At 55.1% G+C, this 12,044-nt stretch overlaps 7 protein-coding genes across 7 annotated transcripts; 6 read left to right on the top strand and 1 right to left on the bottom strand.

Moving 5' to 3' along the window:
* Nucleotides 1-782: 782 nt before the first annotated feature.
* B0H18DRAFT_867788 (uncharacterized protein) lies at nt 783-1,291 on the top strand (the record flags this gene model as incomplete). The annotated part of the gene is made up of 3 exons (XM_048039887.1): nt 783-883; nt 940-1,096; nt 1,154-1,291. Coding segments are annotated over 3 exons (396 nt in total), but the record flags the coding sequence as incomplete, so codon positions are not given.
* Nucleotides 1,292-3,246: 1,955 nt separating this feature from the next.
* Nucleotides 3,247-4,724, top strand: B0H18DRAFT_969204 (eukaryotic translation initiation factor 4E class I). Its single transcript, XM_048043580.1, has 5 exons — nt 3,247-3,658; nt 3,745-3,932; nt 3,982-4,045; nt 4,104-4,217; nt 4,279-4,724. The coding sequence occupies exons 1-5, from the start codon at nt 3,482-3,484 to the stop codon at nt 4,606-4,608; spliced, it is 873 nt and encodes a 290-aa protein (XP_047900208.1). The 5' UTR covers nt 3,247-3,481; the 3' UTR covers nt 4,609-4,724.
* Nucleotides 4,725-4,761: 37 nt separating this feature from the next.
* Nucleotides 4,762-6,880, top strand: B0H18DRAFT_187934 (Eisosome component PIL1-domain-containing protein). The gene is made up of 5 exons (XM_048037024.1): nt 4,762-5,068; nt 5,131-5,273; nt 5,323-5,654; nt 5,709-6,168; nt 6,217-6,880. The coding sequence occupies exons 1-5, from the start codon at nt 4,896-4,898 to the stop codon at nt 6,663-6,665; spliced, it is 1,557 nt and encodes a 518-aa protein (XP_047900207.1). The 5' UTR covers nt 4,762-4,895; the 3' UTR covers nt 6,666-6,880.
* A 75-nt stretch (nt 6,881-6,955) lies between these two features.
* B0H18DRAFT_969199 (uncharacterized protein) lies at nt 6,956-9,031 on the top strand. Its single transcript, XM_048043579.1, has 8 exons — nt 6,956-6,994; nt 7,048-7,293; nt 7,348-7,642; nt 7,693-7,961; nt 8,012-8,151; nt 8,202-8,554; nt 8,587-8,709; nt 8,757-9,031. Exons 2-8 carry the CDS (start codon nt 7,141-7,143, stop codon nt 8,891-8,893), a joined length of 1,470 nt encoding a protein of 489 aa, XP_047900206.1. The 5' UTR covers nt 6,956-6,994; nt 7,048-7,140; the 3' UTR covers nt 8,894-9,031.
* Nucleotides 9,032-9,208: 177 nt separating this feature from the next.
* B0H18DRAFT_969194 (uncharacterized protein) lies at nt 9,209-10,441 on the top strand (the record flags this gene model as incomplete). Its single annotated transcript, XM_048043578.1, has 9 exons — nt 9,209-9,240; nt 9,304-9,368; nt 9,423-9,484; nt 9,538-9,630; nt 9,685-9,763; nt 9,992-10,026; nt 10,097-10,132; nt 10,185-10,270; nt 10,395-10,441. The coding sequence occupies exons 4-9, from the start codon at nt 9,596-9,598 to the stop codon at nt 10,439-10,441; spliced, it is 318 nt and encodes a 105-aa protein (XP_047900205.1). The 5' UTR covers nt 9,209-9,240; nt 9,304-9,368; nt 9,423-9,484; nt 9,538-9,595.
* Nucleotides 10,442-10,501: 60 nt separating this feature from the next.
* Nucleotides 10,502-11,019, top strand: B0H18DRAFT_969190 (ESSS subunit of NADH:ubiquinone oxidoreductase). The gene is made up of 3 exons (XM_048043577.1): nt 10,502-10,662; nt 10,747-10,859; nt 10,913-11,019. Exons 1-3 carry the CDS (start codon nt 10,534-10,536, stop codon nt 10,983-10,985), a joined length of 315 nt encoding a protein of 104 aa, XP_047900204.1. The 5' UTR covers nt 10,502-10,533; the 3' UTR covers nt 10,986-11,019.
* A 33-nt stretch (nt 11,020-11,052) lies between these two features.
* On the bottom strand, nt 11,053-12,014 carry B0H18DRAFT_969185 (glycine cleavage H-protein-domain-containing protein). Its single transcript, XM_048043576.1, has 5 exons — nt 11,778-12,014; nt 11,568-11,717; nt 11,378-11,514; nt 11,283-11,336; nt 11,053-11,229 (listed from the first exon to the last, which is right to left on the bottom strand). The coding sequence occupies exons 1-5, from the start codon at nt 11,890-11,892 to the stop codon at nt 11,179-11,181; spliced, it is 507 nt and encodes a 168-aa protein (XP_047900203.1). The 5' UTR covers nt 11,893-12,014; the 3' UTR covers nt 11,053-11,178.
* Nucleotides 12,015-12,044: the final 30 nt, after the last annotated feature.

The following is a 12,044-nucleotide window of genomic DNA, read 5'->3' as shown; positions in this document are numbered from 1 at the left end:
GGATGGCGAGCGCAAGGCTAAACGGATGGACAGTGTTTGCCACTTACGTCCTCGCTCGCCAGAGATGGCCCGCACACTCGTCGTCCCATCACTCCCTTCCAACGGCGATTTCGGTGCTGATCCAGACCCGGCGGACTGGCTCGCGCACCCCCGTCTTCCATCCCTGGCAATGCGCGTGCCCCCTTCTCTCGCGCCCTTAAAGTACCGTCCTGCGCATCTGGGAACAGGATCGTCGCGAGCTGCCCCGCATCCCCGCACCCCTCTGCACCCGCCGCCGCTCTTCTCGCCCGCCATGTCCCCCACCACGTCCCGCCCGCCCTCGCCAGAGGCTGTGCACCCATTCCCGCTCGAGTTGCAGTATCCCGGCAGGAGCGCCTCCGAGAGCGCCTCGACCCCTCCCGACTCTCCGCTCGAGCAGGACTACTGCGTGCCTGCGCCGCTCGATCTGAAACTGGCTGCACAGCAGTATCCGTCATCTTCGACCGGTGCTTCTTCCAACTACTCTTCTCCCACGGACAGCGAGTTCCACCCTGATCCTGGCTACGGTCGCCTGTCCAGCCGCATGTCCACACGATCCCCGTCATCCCGACGCTGCTGCCCATGCCTTCCCTCACGTCCGAGCCCTCCGGATCTGCTGCGTCGTCCGATGTTGAAACGACGATGCAGTACTCCGAGGAAGGCATCCCCCGACTCGCCACCGAGCGGGTCCGTCCAGGACGCGTAGCAAGGCCACTTCGACAGCTCCTGATTCGCCACTTGACCAAGGCGTGCCGTTCGATCCGGCTCACCCCTACGCGCGTTTATACACGCGCAAGGAAGGTGCGAAGCGGCGCAAGATGTGGAACCACGCCCTCGAAAAGTCGGTCTTCACGCCGCAGGAGATGTATGTCGCCCCGAGCATATCCCGTCCCAACCTTAACCGCTGACGATCGGCGACAGTTCTACGATGGGGGCTCCCCACCGACGTACCATTTATACCGCTAGCCTCGAAGCGCATATCGACCGTCTTCACACCCAGCTGCTCAACTACGCGCTGTTCCCGGTTCCATTCGAGAAGCTCGAGTGCTTCCGCGGATTGAACACTAAAACCGCAAAGGTTAGTGGCGTATCTATAGCGCAGAACGCTGACTGATGCTCATACCATGGTCCCCAGAGTATGGTGGCCGGTTTGCATCGCGATATGGCCGAGTTGCGCATGAAGCGTCTCGAGCTGGAACGCGCCGTGAGCTTGCTTCCCCTGCATGGCTTCCGAACACAGACTGAGCGATACGCAGATGCATGGTCTCCGTAGCCAACTGTTCACCCCTGCGACTGTGCCACCAGCGTACCCACATACGCAAATGCACCACACGCCTATCGGGCTGCGCCGGCATTCTCTGGACTAGCGGCTAGTCGACAAAAGGTGGTTCTTCTGAACGCGTCCGCAGCGCGGATCCCTCAGCGGAGGAGTTCAGAAAGATATGTGCAGGGTCGTTCATATCGTCAGGGTTTGCGTCGGTTTTCATGTTTCCTCCTTACGTCTCCAGTGGTATATGATTTTGGCGGGGAATCGCGGCGGCGCAGACATGGCTCCGTCTGTAATTGTATTGTACAGCATTGTATTCTTGACCTTGGGCCGCGTGAACGCTTTTCGTGCCTGTGTCTAGTGTATTATATTACATTATGATCTGGTCAGCAGTTAACAGGATATGACAGGACTGTCAAGGAGGAGTGGACTCGCTAAGAGGTAATGATCGCTGCGCATTTCAAAGTGCTGTCGCAGTGTCGCCTGAGTGGATTGAGTCGGAGTCGGATTGACGCACAAGAGGTGTGAACTGTACTACGGCAGGGCCCGTCCGAGTCGGTAAGTCCGGAATTGGGAAAAAGGGTACTTACCAGGGTGGATTTTCAGGGACACGGGTAGGTGCTTAATACGTGAAGTGTTGCCGTCATCCTGCCCAAGCGATTAGTATGCTTCGACCGACCTATACTGACAATGTGCTGGGACGCGCTCGGCACGTCCCGAGCGCGAGCGCATCTATACTTACACTTCGCTACAAGCCACAGCCTGAGGCGGTAGCAAATCATCTGCACCAATACCACAAGCACCGAGCTCCACAACCGTTCAGATTGCGGAGGGGAAGCCGCGGAGATGAATGGTGCGGGTTCTCGGTCGCTGCCTCAATACAGTTGCGCGAGCGGCGGTACTAGTCAGGTCCGTGTGATGTTCGATCGTGCAGGAATAAGCTCGCGGAGCGGCGCTGGCGGATGCGGAGGAGGACCTTGTGCGGGACGCGAATTTACTGCCGCCGGTGCGTGGGCCTAGGTGCGCTGTGCGCGTGTAGGGCGCACGTACGACGCGCAGTCGCGAGGCAGGTTACGTGTGGTGCTAGCACCGATACGTAGAACGTGAACCGCGTAGGGAGGGGTCGTCCGAAAACGTCGCACTGCTGAGGTGCGCCGAGGTCAATGCGGCACGGAGAGTTCGAGGCCGAAAAGTGCGCAGACAGGATCTCGGACTGGTGGGATGGGCCATTCGTGCAGTGGCAGCCACACGGAGCAGAGGCCGAGCAGTATCCGTGTTCCCAGGCGATGTCATGGTACAGGTCTCTACCGACATTCCGCTCGGTTACCGACAGCACGGTGGTCAGTCAGCGTTGCAGCACGTATCTGTCCATGCCAGTCTTGACCAGGACCGAGAGACGGCACACCTAAACGGAATTGCGTTTAAAGTCTGTCAGTCAGGCCGATTGAGCTCGAGATCGTTGAGGCATTTCAGTCTCGTAGGAAATGTTAGTGAAGATACTGCGTCGCGGAGATGCCAAGGTAACTTTGTGTACTCACCGTGGGCAGACGTTGACAGACGGGATGATTGCGGTCTCCTGGCTACTTGACGCGTACGTGCACGGATGCATTGCATTTTTGACCACCGCCAGTGACAACCATCGATGGTTGTGTTCTGCAGTGCCCCGCCTATGTACGTGGAAGATTGCTCAGCGCGCGCATGTATGTTTTCCAACCTTCCGCCATTGACAGTACACTAGAGACGAGCTTTGACAACGGAGACATCCACAGCGGCAATTGCGTAGTAATATGAACGGAATTCGCAGTCAAAATCAAGTTCATTTCCTCGCGGTCACGGTTGTCGACGACTCGAACTGTGACAAATGTTAGCGTCACGTGTGATCCGTAGCGGCTCGATCATGAGAAAAGATGCCGAATCAGGAACGACTCGGTCAGACTATCGAATCGCAGGATTATTACTGCTCATTACAAACGACGACCACACCTTTCTCTCGCGACCCGCCCTCAGTTTCTCTTCATCTCTTACAAGCACTGCTAGTCGGCATTACGCTCGTTGGGTATACCCTTACTACGCTCGCGAATCTCTCGTCTCATCATCCCCGGACGCCTGTCGGTCGCAGACCCGCCGCGCCAAGATCCACCGCCGTCTTCTCGCTGCATTTGAGACCCGTGCGCGAACGGCGATTTTTGCACGAGCATGTCTTCCCTTGAGGCTTCCCAGGCTGCTGTCGCCGACTCCATCGCGGAGAACAAGCCGAATGGAACGAACGGAGAGATCGAGCCGGGCGAGATCCAGGAGGTGGAGGTGGACATGCAGGCCCATGCGGAGAGCATCCGCACCGTGTTCAACGACCCAACCAACTTCAATGTGAAGGTAAGTGTCCCCAGATAGGCGATCCGTGATGTCGTGTTGTCGGGACTCCGCATGCGCATTGTATGACGCGTTAACACGGTTTACAGCACCCTCTGTACGCCCCATGGGCCCTGTGGTTTGACTCGCCGGCGACGAAGGGCCGCAACCTGCCCCAGACACCGATGTCGTCATTCCCGCAGACTCCAATGCCGGGAACTCCAAGTGTTGCAGCAGCGGGATGGATGGAAGATATCAAGCGGGTGATTGGCTTTGAGAGTGTGGAGGAGTTCTGGGGGTGCGTGTCTCTATTGCTTCATGATCTGCACATCCTGATGTAGAACCAGCCTGTATAACAACATCATTAAGCCGTCCGAGCTGCCGCCGAAGGCAAACTACTATCTCTTCAAGGTGTGTATTGAACTTGCATTTTCACCTTTGCCCGGTTTGATGACTTCGTGTGATGCAGGACGGCATCATCCCTGCATGGGAGGACGATGCCAACAAAAACGGAGGCAAGTGGAGCATCCAGCTCCCCAAGGACAAGAACAGGCATAAGATCGACGATATGTGGCTCAACACCGTGCGCACCTTCGTATTACTCCTCGTGTATACCTCGCTGACCTGTTTGTGGTGTCATGCAGATGTTGGCTGCTATTGGAGAGACTTTTGACCCTGCTCTGACTGAGGCCGAGTCCGAGGAGTCGGTGCCGCAGTCCCTGATTACGGGCGTGATCGTGTCCACTCGTCCCCAGTTCTACCGAATATCCATTTGGACGCGAAGTGCACCTGGGCCGGACGACGATGAGTTGCGGAAGCGGGTCGAGGCGATTGGAAAGCACTTCAAGATCGCCGTGCTGGGATTCCCAGAGTCGCAGAAGCTGTCTGGTCCACTCGCGACAGAGGTAGAGTTTCTGTCGCACAAGGATTCGGAGAAGAAGGGGAAGCAGTCGAAGAAGCCTATTGTTGTGTAGTATCTTGTGCGGACCATGTGTTGTGGGCGTGCTGTGTCTGCGCCGTGATCATATATGACACTCTATTTACCTGGTGCGGCTCCATTAGTTTCGCAATAATACTGCGGTCTACAAAACAGCGTGCTTCCATCCCCTCATATGCTTGCGGGGCGACTGCGGCCCAGTAGCCGCGCAGGCTGAAGGCACTGCCGCCAGTGTTATGACGTCGTCGCTGCCAGTGTCACAGCTTGATTGCGCGCTATACATATCGCGATGTCGCGCTCAGCACCCCTCTGCACTCTACCACCATGTCTGAATTCCTCTCTTCCCTCAAAGGCAAGGCCCAAAGCGCATTTAGCAGTGCTCAGGCCGGGCTGACAGGCCCCGCCGATGCGGCAAGTGGCCAGGGTGGCGGAATCCTCAAGTCGCATGCATTCGAATCCATCCACCACCAGTTGCGCAGTTTCCAGCAGCAGTACTCGTACGTGGATTCAAGTCTCTCCTGTCGCTGATCTCATTGAAGTGATCCCAATGCTCGTACAGGAGCTCCGTGACGCCTATTCAGAGAATCATCACGACACAGAAAGGGATCGCTCTCGATTACGATGGCATCGCAGGGGATACGCAAGCCCACAGCAAAGAGCTGTACATGTGGGGTCAATCTGAGGAGCCTGACATCAAAGATGGTACGTGTCTGCGTTGTCGTGCCCGGGCAGTAGCTAACAGACCCCTCAGTCACCGATCGGCTGGGATGGATCAACTTCATCGAGGGTGCGCTAGCACGTACACTCGCAGGAAAGATCAACGCATCTCGTGCAACGTTCAAGGTCCTGCGTGATTCGGAGAACACGCTCAATGGTCGCCGGACCATCCGCGCCGGGTTGCAGAACCAAATCGCGAGGCTCGAGCACGACCAGTCTCGTGGTTACGAGCAGAAGATCGCGGAACTCAAGCAGCAACTCGCGGTGGCTGAGGCTGAGGACCAGCCACTCGAGCTAGAGTATGAACTGTTGAAGAGGAAGGCAATTAGGGACAGCGAGCGGGCGAAGTGGGAAGCTACACGCGAGGTTTGTGGCTCGCCACTGCCCACACTTACTTCGTAATCTGACAGCCGTGATCAGTACGCAGAAAAGTTGATGCTGCTGTCACAGGCAGCGACTGCAGTTCTGCAGGCATTGCCTTCAGTACCTCCAGCGGACAAACAATATCACGGTGCCGAAGCGACAACCTCCGTGAGGGCTACCCTGCAATATGCTCTTGACAACTACAAGCCAGGCGATATAACACTGCCTCTCTCTACATCCCCCGCCGATCTTAGCAGGTCGGATACCCGTAGCTTTGGTCAAACCCATGCGCACGAGCTTGCCAAGATCAACACGACCGGCACCTCATCTGCACCATCCATTCCTGTGACGCCACCGCCAACAGCAGTAGGCCATGCACCCCCAGCTACGCCTTCGAATGCTGCGAATTCGCCTGTCTCTTACGCGGCATTGCCTCCCACCAATCCACCGCGTGCGTCTCCTCCGGGTGTGAATACGCGGATATCGCCCACGACGAAGGCTTCATCACCCCCTCTAGGTACTCAGTCCCCGCCGCTGAACCCGGCGTCGCTGAACCAGGCACCAGCTCCGATCCCTTCTCTGTCCGCTACAGGGGCAACGTCTGCTGTCGTTGCGCCCAACCCGGCTGACCCTTCGCTGAAGGTCCCCTCATCCTCGCCAACTGTCGCTGAGACGGGTGTTCCGAAGTCGTCCGACCCCGGCCCTGCAAGTGGTAACATTCGCGACCTGAAGCAGCCATCGCCGCCTTCTGCCACGGCGAAGAGCCCGCTTTATGGCCAGGATACGAAGGGCCCGTACGGCACTGATGCGGTTCCGAGTGGCGGATCGACTTTGCCTCCTCCGGCGGATGAGAAGCCGCAGAAGTGGGAGTCTGCTGATGACGAGAAGAAACGTCTTGAACGCGAGGAGAGGGAACGAGTCCTCGCTTCGGGTGGTGGCGGATCGACGCAGCGCCAGCCAGATGAACAAGATGGTGATGAAGATCTCCCACCGTACCAAGAGATTGTTGAGTGAACTGCCGCGGTTTGCGATGAGCATGTTGTACGATACCCCGCAGACTGAAAGACATTGCGACATTGTATCACCACCTTCCGTCCTGTCTGCTATCAAGTGATCGATGAATTGTTACTTTTGATCCTGTAACTGCTCTTTCTAGTACGACGCTGCTATTGGTGTCTCAGGTTGCTCTGAAATGAATTTGTATACGGTCACGCTTGATTCGCTCCTAAGTCAATAGCTGTGATCAACTGGTGACGCCGATGAATGGTGCCCGAGCGCCTACTACGGAAGGACCTATACGGCCAAACAAATACTGTCACTATTGCTCTTCTACGACCATCATCGTGAGTAACGTTCTTCATCTGATGGCCGCACTTCCCACTCCTGATGATTATAGGCCCGTAATCTGTCCACGTGCACAGCACGCCGAGCCATGACCTTGTAAAGGTTTGCCTACGAGTACTAGTGCTAATACCGCTGCCCAGGTGGAATGGCGCAGACGCTACGTCCGCGATTTGCACCACTCCCTTGCGAAGTGGGACGAGCCGATGCACGCCCTGACCCGGATCCGCTGGCATCTGCCAATGACGATAACAAATGGATTCCGCTCATTTGGTGCCCTGCCGATTTCCCTCCCGAGTTGGTGAGTGACAAACCCATCGCTGGATGGATCTGCTGTTCTTAGTGACCGATCTAGTTCGAGACAGCCGTGTCACAGCTCATTCATCACCCAGAATACAACTCGACTCTGATCCTTCGATCCGAGACGGTATCAGAAACGACTTCTGACTTTAGTCCAGCAATTCCTGTGCTTAGAGGTTTCCGGATACTGAGGAACACTCATAGGAGACTGCTCCCTCGACGTCCGGGGCGCGACGCGGGTCTGGAACAGCACTGTACGCTCCATGCGTCCGATTGTGGAGGGGACGCGGCCAGCAGCATTGCGACGACCCTTGTCCTCACACCTATCGTTGCATCTGGAGAGCCCTGCCGTACTATCATCCTGCCGTCTCACATCTCGCATTCCGCTATATCGCACAAGATCCTCCAGTTCTGCGCATCGAAACAGCTTCTATCCCTGGCACTCCGACAGACATTAATTCCAGGCTATACCGGACGTGTCTGGCACTCCTAGAGACATTACATCGCTATGGATGGGGCGCTATGACGAACTACAAGAAGCGTGTGCTGCATGACTGTATCGTTCCCCGGGAGCCGTATCAGGATCTGTATCTTGTTATGCGGGAGCGACACAAGCACTTGGTCAATACTTGGCAAGAAAGCACGGACCCGCTCAAGCACGTCTTCGAGGTATGCGTGTTTGGCAATCCTCGAGGCTTTCACGCTTACTTTGAGGGCAGGACATCGGCATTGCGACCTTCTTGATGCTTCTATGGAAAGAGATGTATTCAAGCCCTGTATCCGAATCCCCGTTGGAACCGGATGCAGCCGAACCCTGGAAGAGCTGGCCTCGTCCACCTGCCGGGTTTCTCGACTTAGGGTAGCGTGCGCCGCATCCCTGAAAGTCTCCCACTCATCCGACGACTTCAGATGCGGAAATGGCCTGCTCACCCACATTTTGACCGCCGAAGGGTATCAGGGCATCGGTGTCGACCTACGTGCACGCACCTCCTGGTCGCACTACCCTGCGACTACTCAAGCGCAGCTTCGGGTGGAAGCCTTGGATCCCACCGAGATGGACAACCCAGTACATCTTTCTTCCCATCCGTACTTCCGTCCTGGGATCTTCATCATAGGCAACCACGCCGATGAACTCACGCCTTGGGTCCCAGTAGTGGCGACACTCTGTTCCGCGTCAGGATACCTGTCTATCCCTTGTTGTTCCTGGGCATTCGACATGCGCTACGAGCGCTCTAGCACCCCTGCCTACCCCTTCCAGACGGGTTCGTGGAGAGTCTCAACCTCGGCGGTGAAGGAAGCAACACCAGCTCATACTCATCTTATCGAATCTGGTTGGCGTCGTTGAGTTTGCATCTGGGTTGGAAGATAGAAAGCGAGACACTGAGGATACCGAGCACGCGAAACTGGGCAATTATAGGTACGTCGCATATTTATGGTCAATGTGCTCTCATCGATGGGATGCAGGGAGGTCGAGGACGTCCGAAGACATTGCCAATCTGGCAGAGTTCGGGCATCACGCAAAACAGATCGTACAGACAGCGCGGGAAAGAGGTTTGTTCAAGACGAGACGACCCGAGGGAAAAGCAGGTGGCGATCATTGATCACTATTGCCTATATGATACAGTACTATATCATGCGTTAGGCTATGTCATCATATCCGCCGAAGTTAATATTGCGTTGCTTTTGGCGAAACAGCCCTTGTGCAATATTGAGTAGGAATTTGACTATGAATACTGAGCTTGTAAATTGAAGCACTGCTGATGCCGTGTATATAGCCTGGATGATGACCTTGAATGAGTAGATCTTACGTAACTCTCCCGAAGTCCAACAAGCGCCCGAACTGCCAGGCGTTCAGTAGCGATCGGATCTTGGTGGCTGGGCTGTCAACGGATTACCGCTGTGGATAGTGGAACTCAACTCCGACCCTCCAGTGGCCCTGAACGCGAAGGTATGTACTGGTTCCTTGCGCATCTATGTAGGCTCGAACAACGCTAATTACTGAGCTTCAAAGGCACGATGGCACCCGCGAGAAGGAAGTCGACCCGTGCCCGGACCAAGGTCCAGAAGGCAAACCAGGTGCGCCGCGTTCAATACATCTTACTTCAGGTGCCTCTTTAACAATCATGGTAGTAGGCCTCATCTATTGATCTGGAGGCCTCTCTAGACAGAACCGTATTGACTGACCAGCACGCGTGAGTGACTGTCCACTCCACTCCTCACTGGCAGTTCACCTAACGACACACAGAAACCTGTCTTTCGAAGTGCATGTAGCGTCAGAACTCAGTTTGCAGACTCGAAATGAAATGTGGTCCATCCTTGAGAATAATATGAAAGACGCGTGAGCTGCATGTTATATCGCTTGGATGTTTCAAGTCCTCTGACTTGTATGCAGATACACACGATCCTCTTTTGGCTGGAAACCGGATGAAAAGCGGGCGGAATTATTTCACGACTTGTCAAGATTCATTCTGGTGCGAAATCTACTGAGGTGACAAGCTCATCCGCGCCTGCGAGTGCCGGGTCTGCCATAATCGCTATTCAATGTTCCGGTTTGAGGTAGAAGAGAAGCAAGATGTTGTCTACTGGTTGGTCCTCATCTCGAAAACACAGCTCCAGTATAACTCACCTGTTACTGCAGTTACGAGTTCAAGTGCATCAAGAGTCCAGGCGTTCTGGCCTAGGCAATGTCTAATGGACAGCTGGTTTCTATCGGCAAACGATGGAAAATGCAGAAGTCATGCTGACTGTGTTCAAATGTATGGTCTAGTCGGTCCTCTTGGGTGTAGGCTCACACACGCATGCAGCAAACAGGCAGCGCGTAACTTATACAGGACCGTAGGGTGCGTATCGACCATGTGATATTCCTTCACTATTTCTCATTCTCTTATACAGGTTTGAAATAGACCCAACTTCCCCGGAATACCCTGATTCCGATGAGGAAGACTCGCAATGGAGTGGGGAGGAAGTGCGGCGGAAGAGTACGACTACGAATCATGTCAATCTCTCCACGATGACGGTCCGGGTAAGTATACACATCGCTAGATACTGCGGCAACTAAATCCCTATGAATGTGTTTCATGGTAATTATATATCAATGCTCAGGTCAGCGTCGCATAACGAGTTCATTGCGCTCAGAGTCCGACATATGAGCGCTTGAGCTGACCCTAATCCAGGGCTTGCGGTGGCAACCGGCTCGGCCAATGCAACTGCAGCGGTGTTCAACCAACCTCAACCACTCCCCATGTTGTCGACGGCGTTTGCGCGGACGGCGCACGCGCACGCATCGCGCCTTCCGGCATGCAAACGATATGCATCTCACGGCAGTGGGCCGAAGTACAATGAGCCGTCTGGCTACCTGTTCAGTGAGAAGGTACGCAGGCCTGTAGGATGTCGGTCTCGTACAAGCTGACCGTACACTTTGGTACCATTTCCATTTCGTGCTTTTGCACGGTAGCCACCACCGCCGGGCGAAAAGCGTAAGAAAGAGGCATGGGAAACATTGGTATGTGGGGATGTAGGGTCGATGCTGGTGGCGGGCGTTCTGCTTTACTACAAACCTGACACGAGGTGTGTACAATCGTCAACGGTGTGCCATCTTGGTTCGCTCATTGAGAACATAGCTTGCAAACATGGGCGTACAACGAGGCGAAGAACCGGATGGAAGCACGGGGAGAGAAGACTGACTATCCCTGATACACACTGAACGTCCACCACTTCCGCTCCGCACCTCAATCATATCCTTTGCACGCTAGACTCAGCATCCCATATTATTGTGTGATATACATAATGCTCTACGCTGCATTGAGAACAGCAAGCCAGCGCCTCGGCAGCAAAGTCTACGGCAGTTGATGCCGAGTGTACGATGTCATGATAGCAAGTTGTGTGCTCATGACTCGCAGTGTGCCTTGTACGCCTCCTCATCCATCAGCTTTTCGACCTGTCATAGCTTTGTGTGAACATATGTATGCTGAGGTCAGAGAGAATGCAGACCTCAGCAGCATCCTTGACTTTGATCCGGCATAGCCAACCCTGGTCCTCAGGTGACTTGTTCAACAGGCCGGTTGATCAGCCAGCTTCGAGTTGACCTCCTCCACCACTCCTGATACGGGAGCGTACTGGGATAGCAAGGCGATATTGCATGAGTGAAAGACGCGCGCAACACGGTGAAAACACTCAACGATGTCCGAAGCAGCCTTCACGCTCTCCACTGCACCAATCTGGTCTGATGAAGCTCGTTTGTTAAGCAATAGAGTTACAAGTGTGTATGATACGTACCACCCTGGGCGACCTCTGTCCCTTCCGTGGGCAACTCGACGAAGACGACGTCTCCCAAGCTCGACTGGGCATAGTTGGTGAGGTGCACCGTGCCCTTCATCGTGCTGTCGTCAAACACCACCGCCTCATGGTCCTGTGTATACCTTTTCGCTGGCAAACGTCTCCTCCGTCATGTTCTGCATCCGTGAGGTCAACTGTCATGATACTCACTGACAATCGTCCGAGCGAACGGGGCGAGTCTAGCGCCTCCATATGCTGTTGGCCGACGGGTCGCGCGAAGCGCAAATGCCGCAGGACGAGCTATTTGCCGGAGAGGAGGGAGCATCTTCGTTGACAGGCCGTAGAAGGACGTATACCACAAGCTGAATATGAGGACCTACGACCACGGCCGTTGAGAATAAGTTCTTAGATCTCAGCTCGCGAGGGAGCCGACGGACATCCGCCGCCCTGCCTCATTTAGTACGTCAACAAATCTCA

This window comes from Fomitopsis serialis, assembly GCF_022376445.1.
Source record: "Fomitopsis serialis strain Sig1Antser10 chromosome Unknown B0H18scaffold_2, whole genome shotgun sequence".
NCBI lineage: Eukaryota > Fungi > Basidiomycota > Agaricomycetes > Polyporales > Fomitopsidaceae > Fomitopsis > Fomitopsis serialis.
Note: the sequence above shows the minus strand (reverse complement) of the source record. Positions and strands in the feature narration are given on the sequence as shown.

Coding starts and splice junctions, on each gene's coding strand:
- B0H18DRAFT_969204 (XM_048043580.1), top strand. CDS start 3,482: ATGTCTTCCCTTGAGGCTTCCCAGGCTGCTGTCGCCGACTCCATCGCG. Junction 3,659..3,744: donor CAACCAACTTCAATGTGAAG/GTAAGTGTCCCC, acceptor CACGGTTTACAG/CACCCTCTGTACGCCCCATG. Junction 3,933..3,981: donor AGTGTGGAGGAGTTCTGGGG/GTGCGTGTCTCT, acceptor ATGTAGAACCAG/CCTGTATAACAACATCATTA.
- B0H18DRAFT_187934 (XM_048037024.1), top strand. CDS start 4,896: ATGTCTGAATTCCTCTCTTCCCTCAAAGGCAAGGCCCAAAGCGCATTT. Junction 5,274..5,322: donor GGAGCCTGACATCAAAGATG/GTACGTGTCTGC, acceptor CAGACCCCTCAG/TCACCGATCGGCTGGGATGG. Junction 6,169..6,216: donor GGCTTCATCACCCCCTCTAG/GTACTCAGTCCC, acceptor ACCAGGCACCAG/CTCCGATCCCTTCTCTGTCC.
- B0H18DRAFT_969199 (XM_048043579.1), top strand. CDS start 7,141: ATGGCGCAGACGCTACGTCCGCGATTTGCACCACTCCCTTGCGAAGTG. Junction 7,294..7,347: donor CCGATTTCCCTCCCGAGTTG/GTGAGTGACAAA, acceptor TGACCGATCTAG/TTCGAGACAGCCGTGTCACA. Junction 8,555..8,586: donor TGCCTACCCCTTCCAGACGG/GTTCGTGGAGAG, acceptor TCGGCGGTGAAG/GAAGCAACACCAGCTCATAC.
- B0H18DRAFT_969190 (XM_048043577.1), top strand. CDS start 10,534: ATGTTGTCGACGGCGTTTGCGCGGACGGCGCACGCGCACGCATCGCGC. Junction 10,663..10,746: donor GCTACCTGTTCAGTGAGAAG/GTACGCAGGCCT, acceptor TTTGCACGGTAG/CCACCACCGCCGGGCGAAAA. Junction 10,860..10,912: donor TACTACAAACCTGACACGAG/GTGTGTACAATC, acceptor TTGAGAACATAG/CTTGCAAACATGGGCGTACA.
- B0H18DRAFT_969185 (XM_048043576.1), bottom strand. CDS start 11,892: ATGCTCCCTCCTCTCCGGCAAATAGCTCGTCCTGCGGCATTTGCGCTT. Junction 11,718..11,777: donor GTTCGCTCGGACGATTGTCA/GTGAGTATCATG, acceptor GACGTTTGCCAG/CGAAAAGGTATACACAGGAC. Junction 11,337..11,377: donor TATCAGGAGTGGTGGAGGAG/GTCAACTCGAAG, acceptor CTGTTGAACAAG/TCACCTGAGGACCAGGGTTG.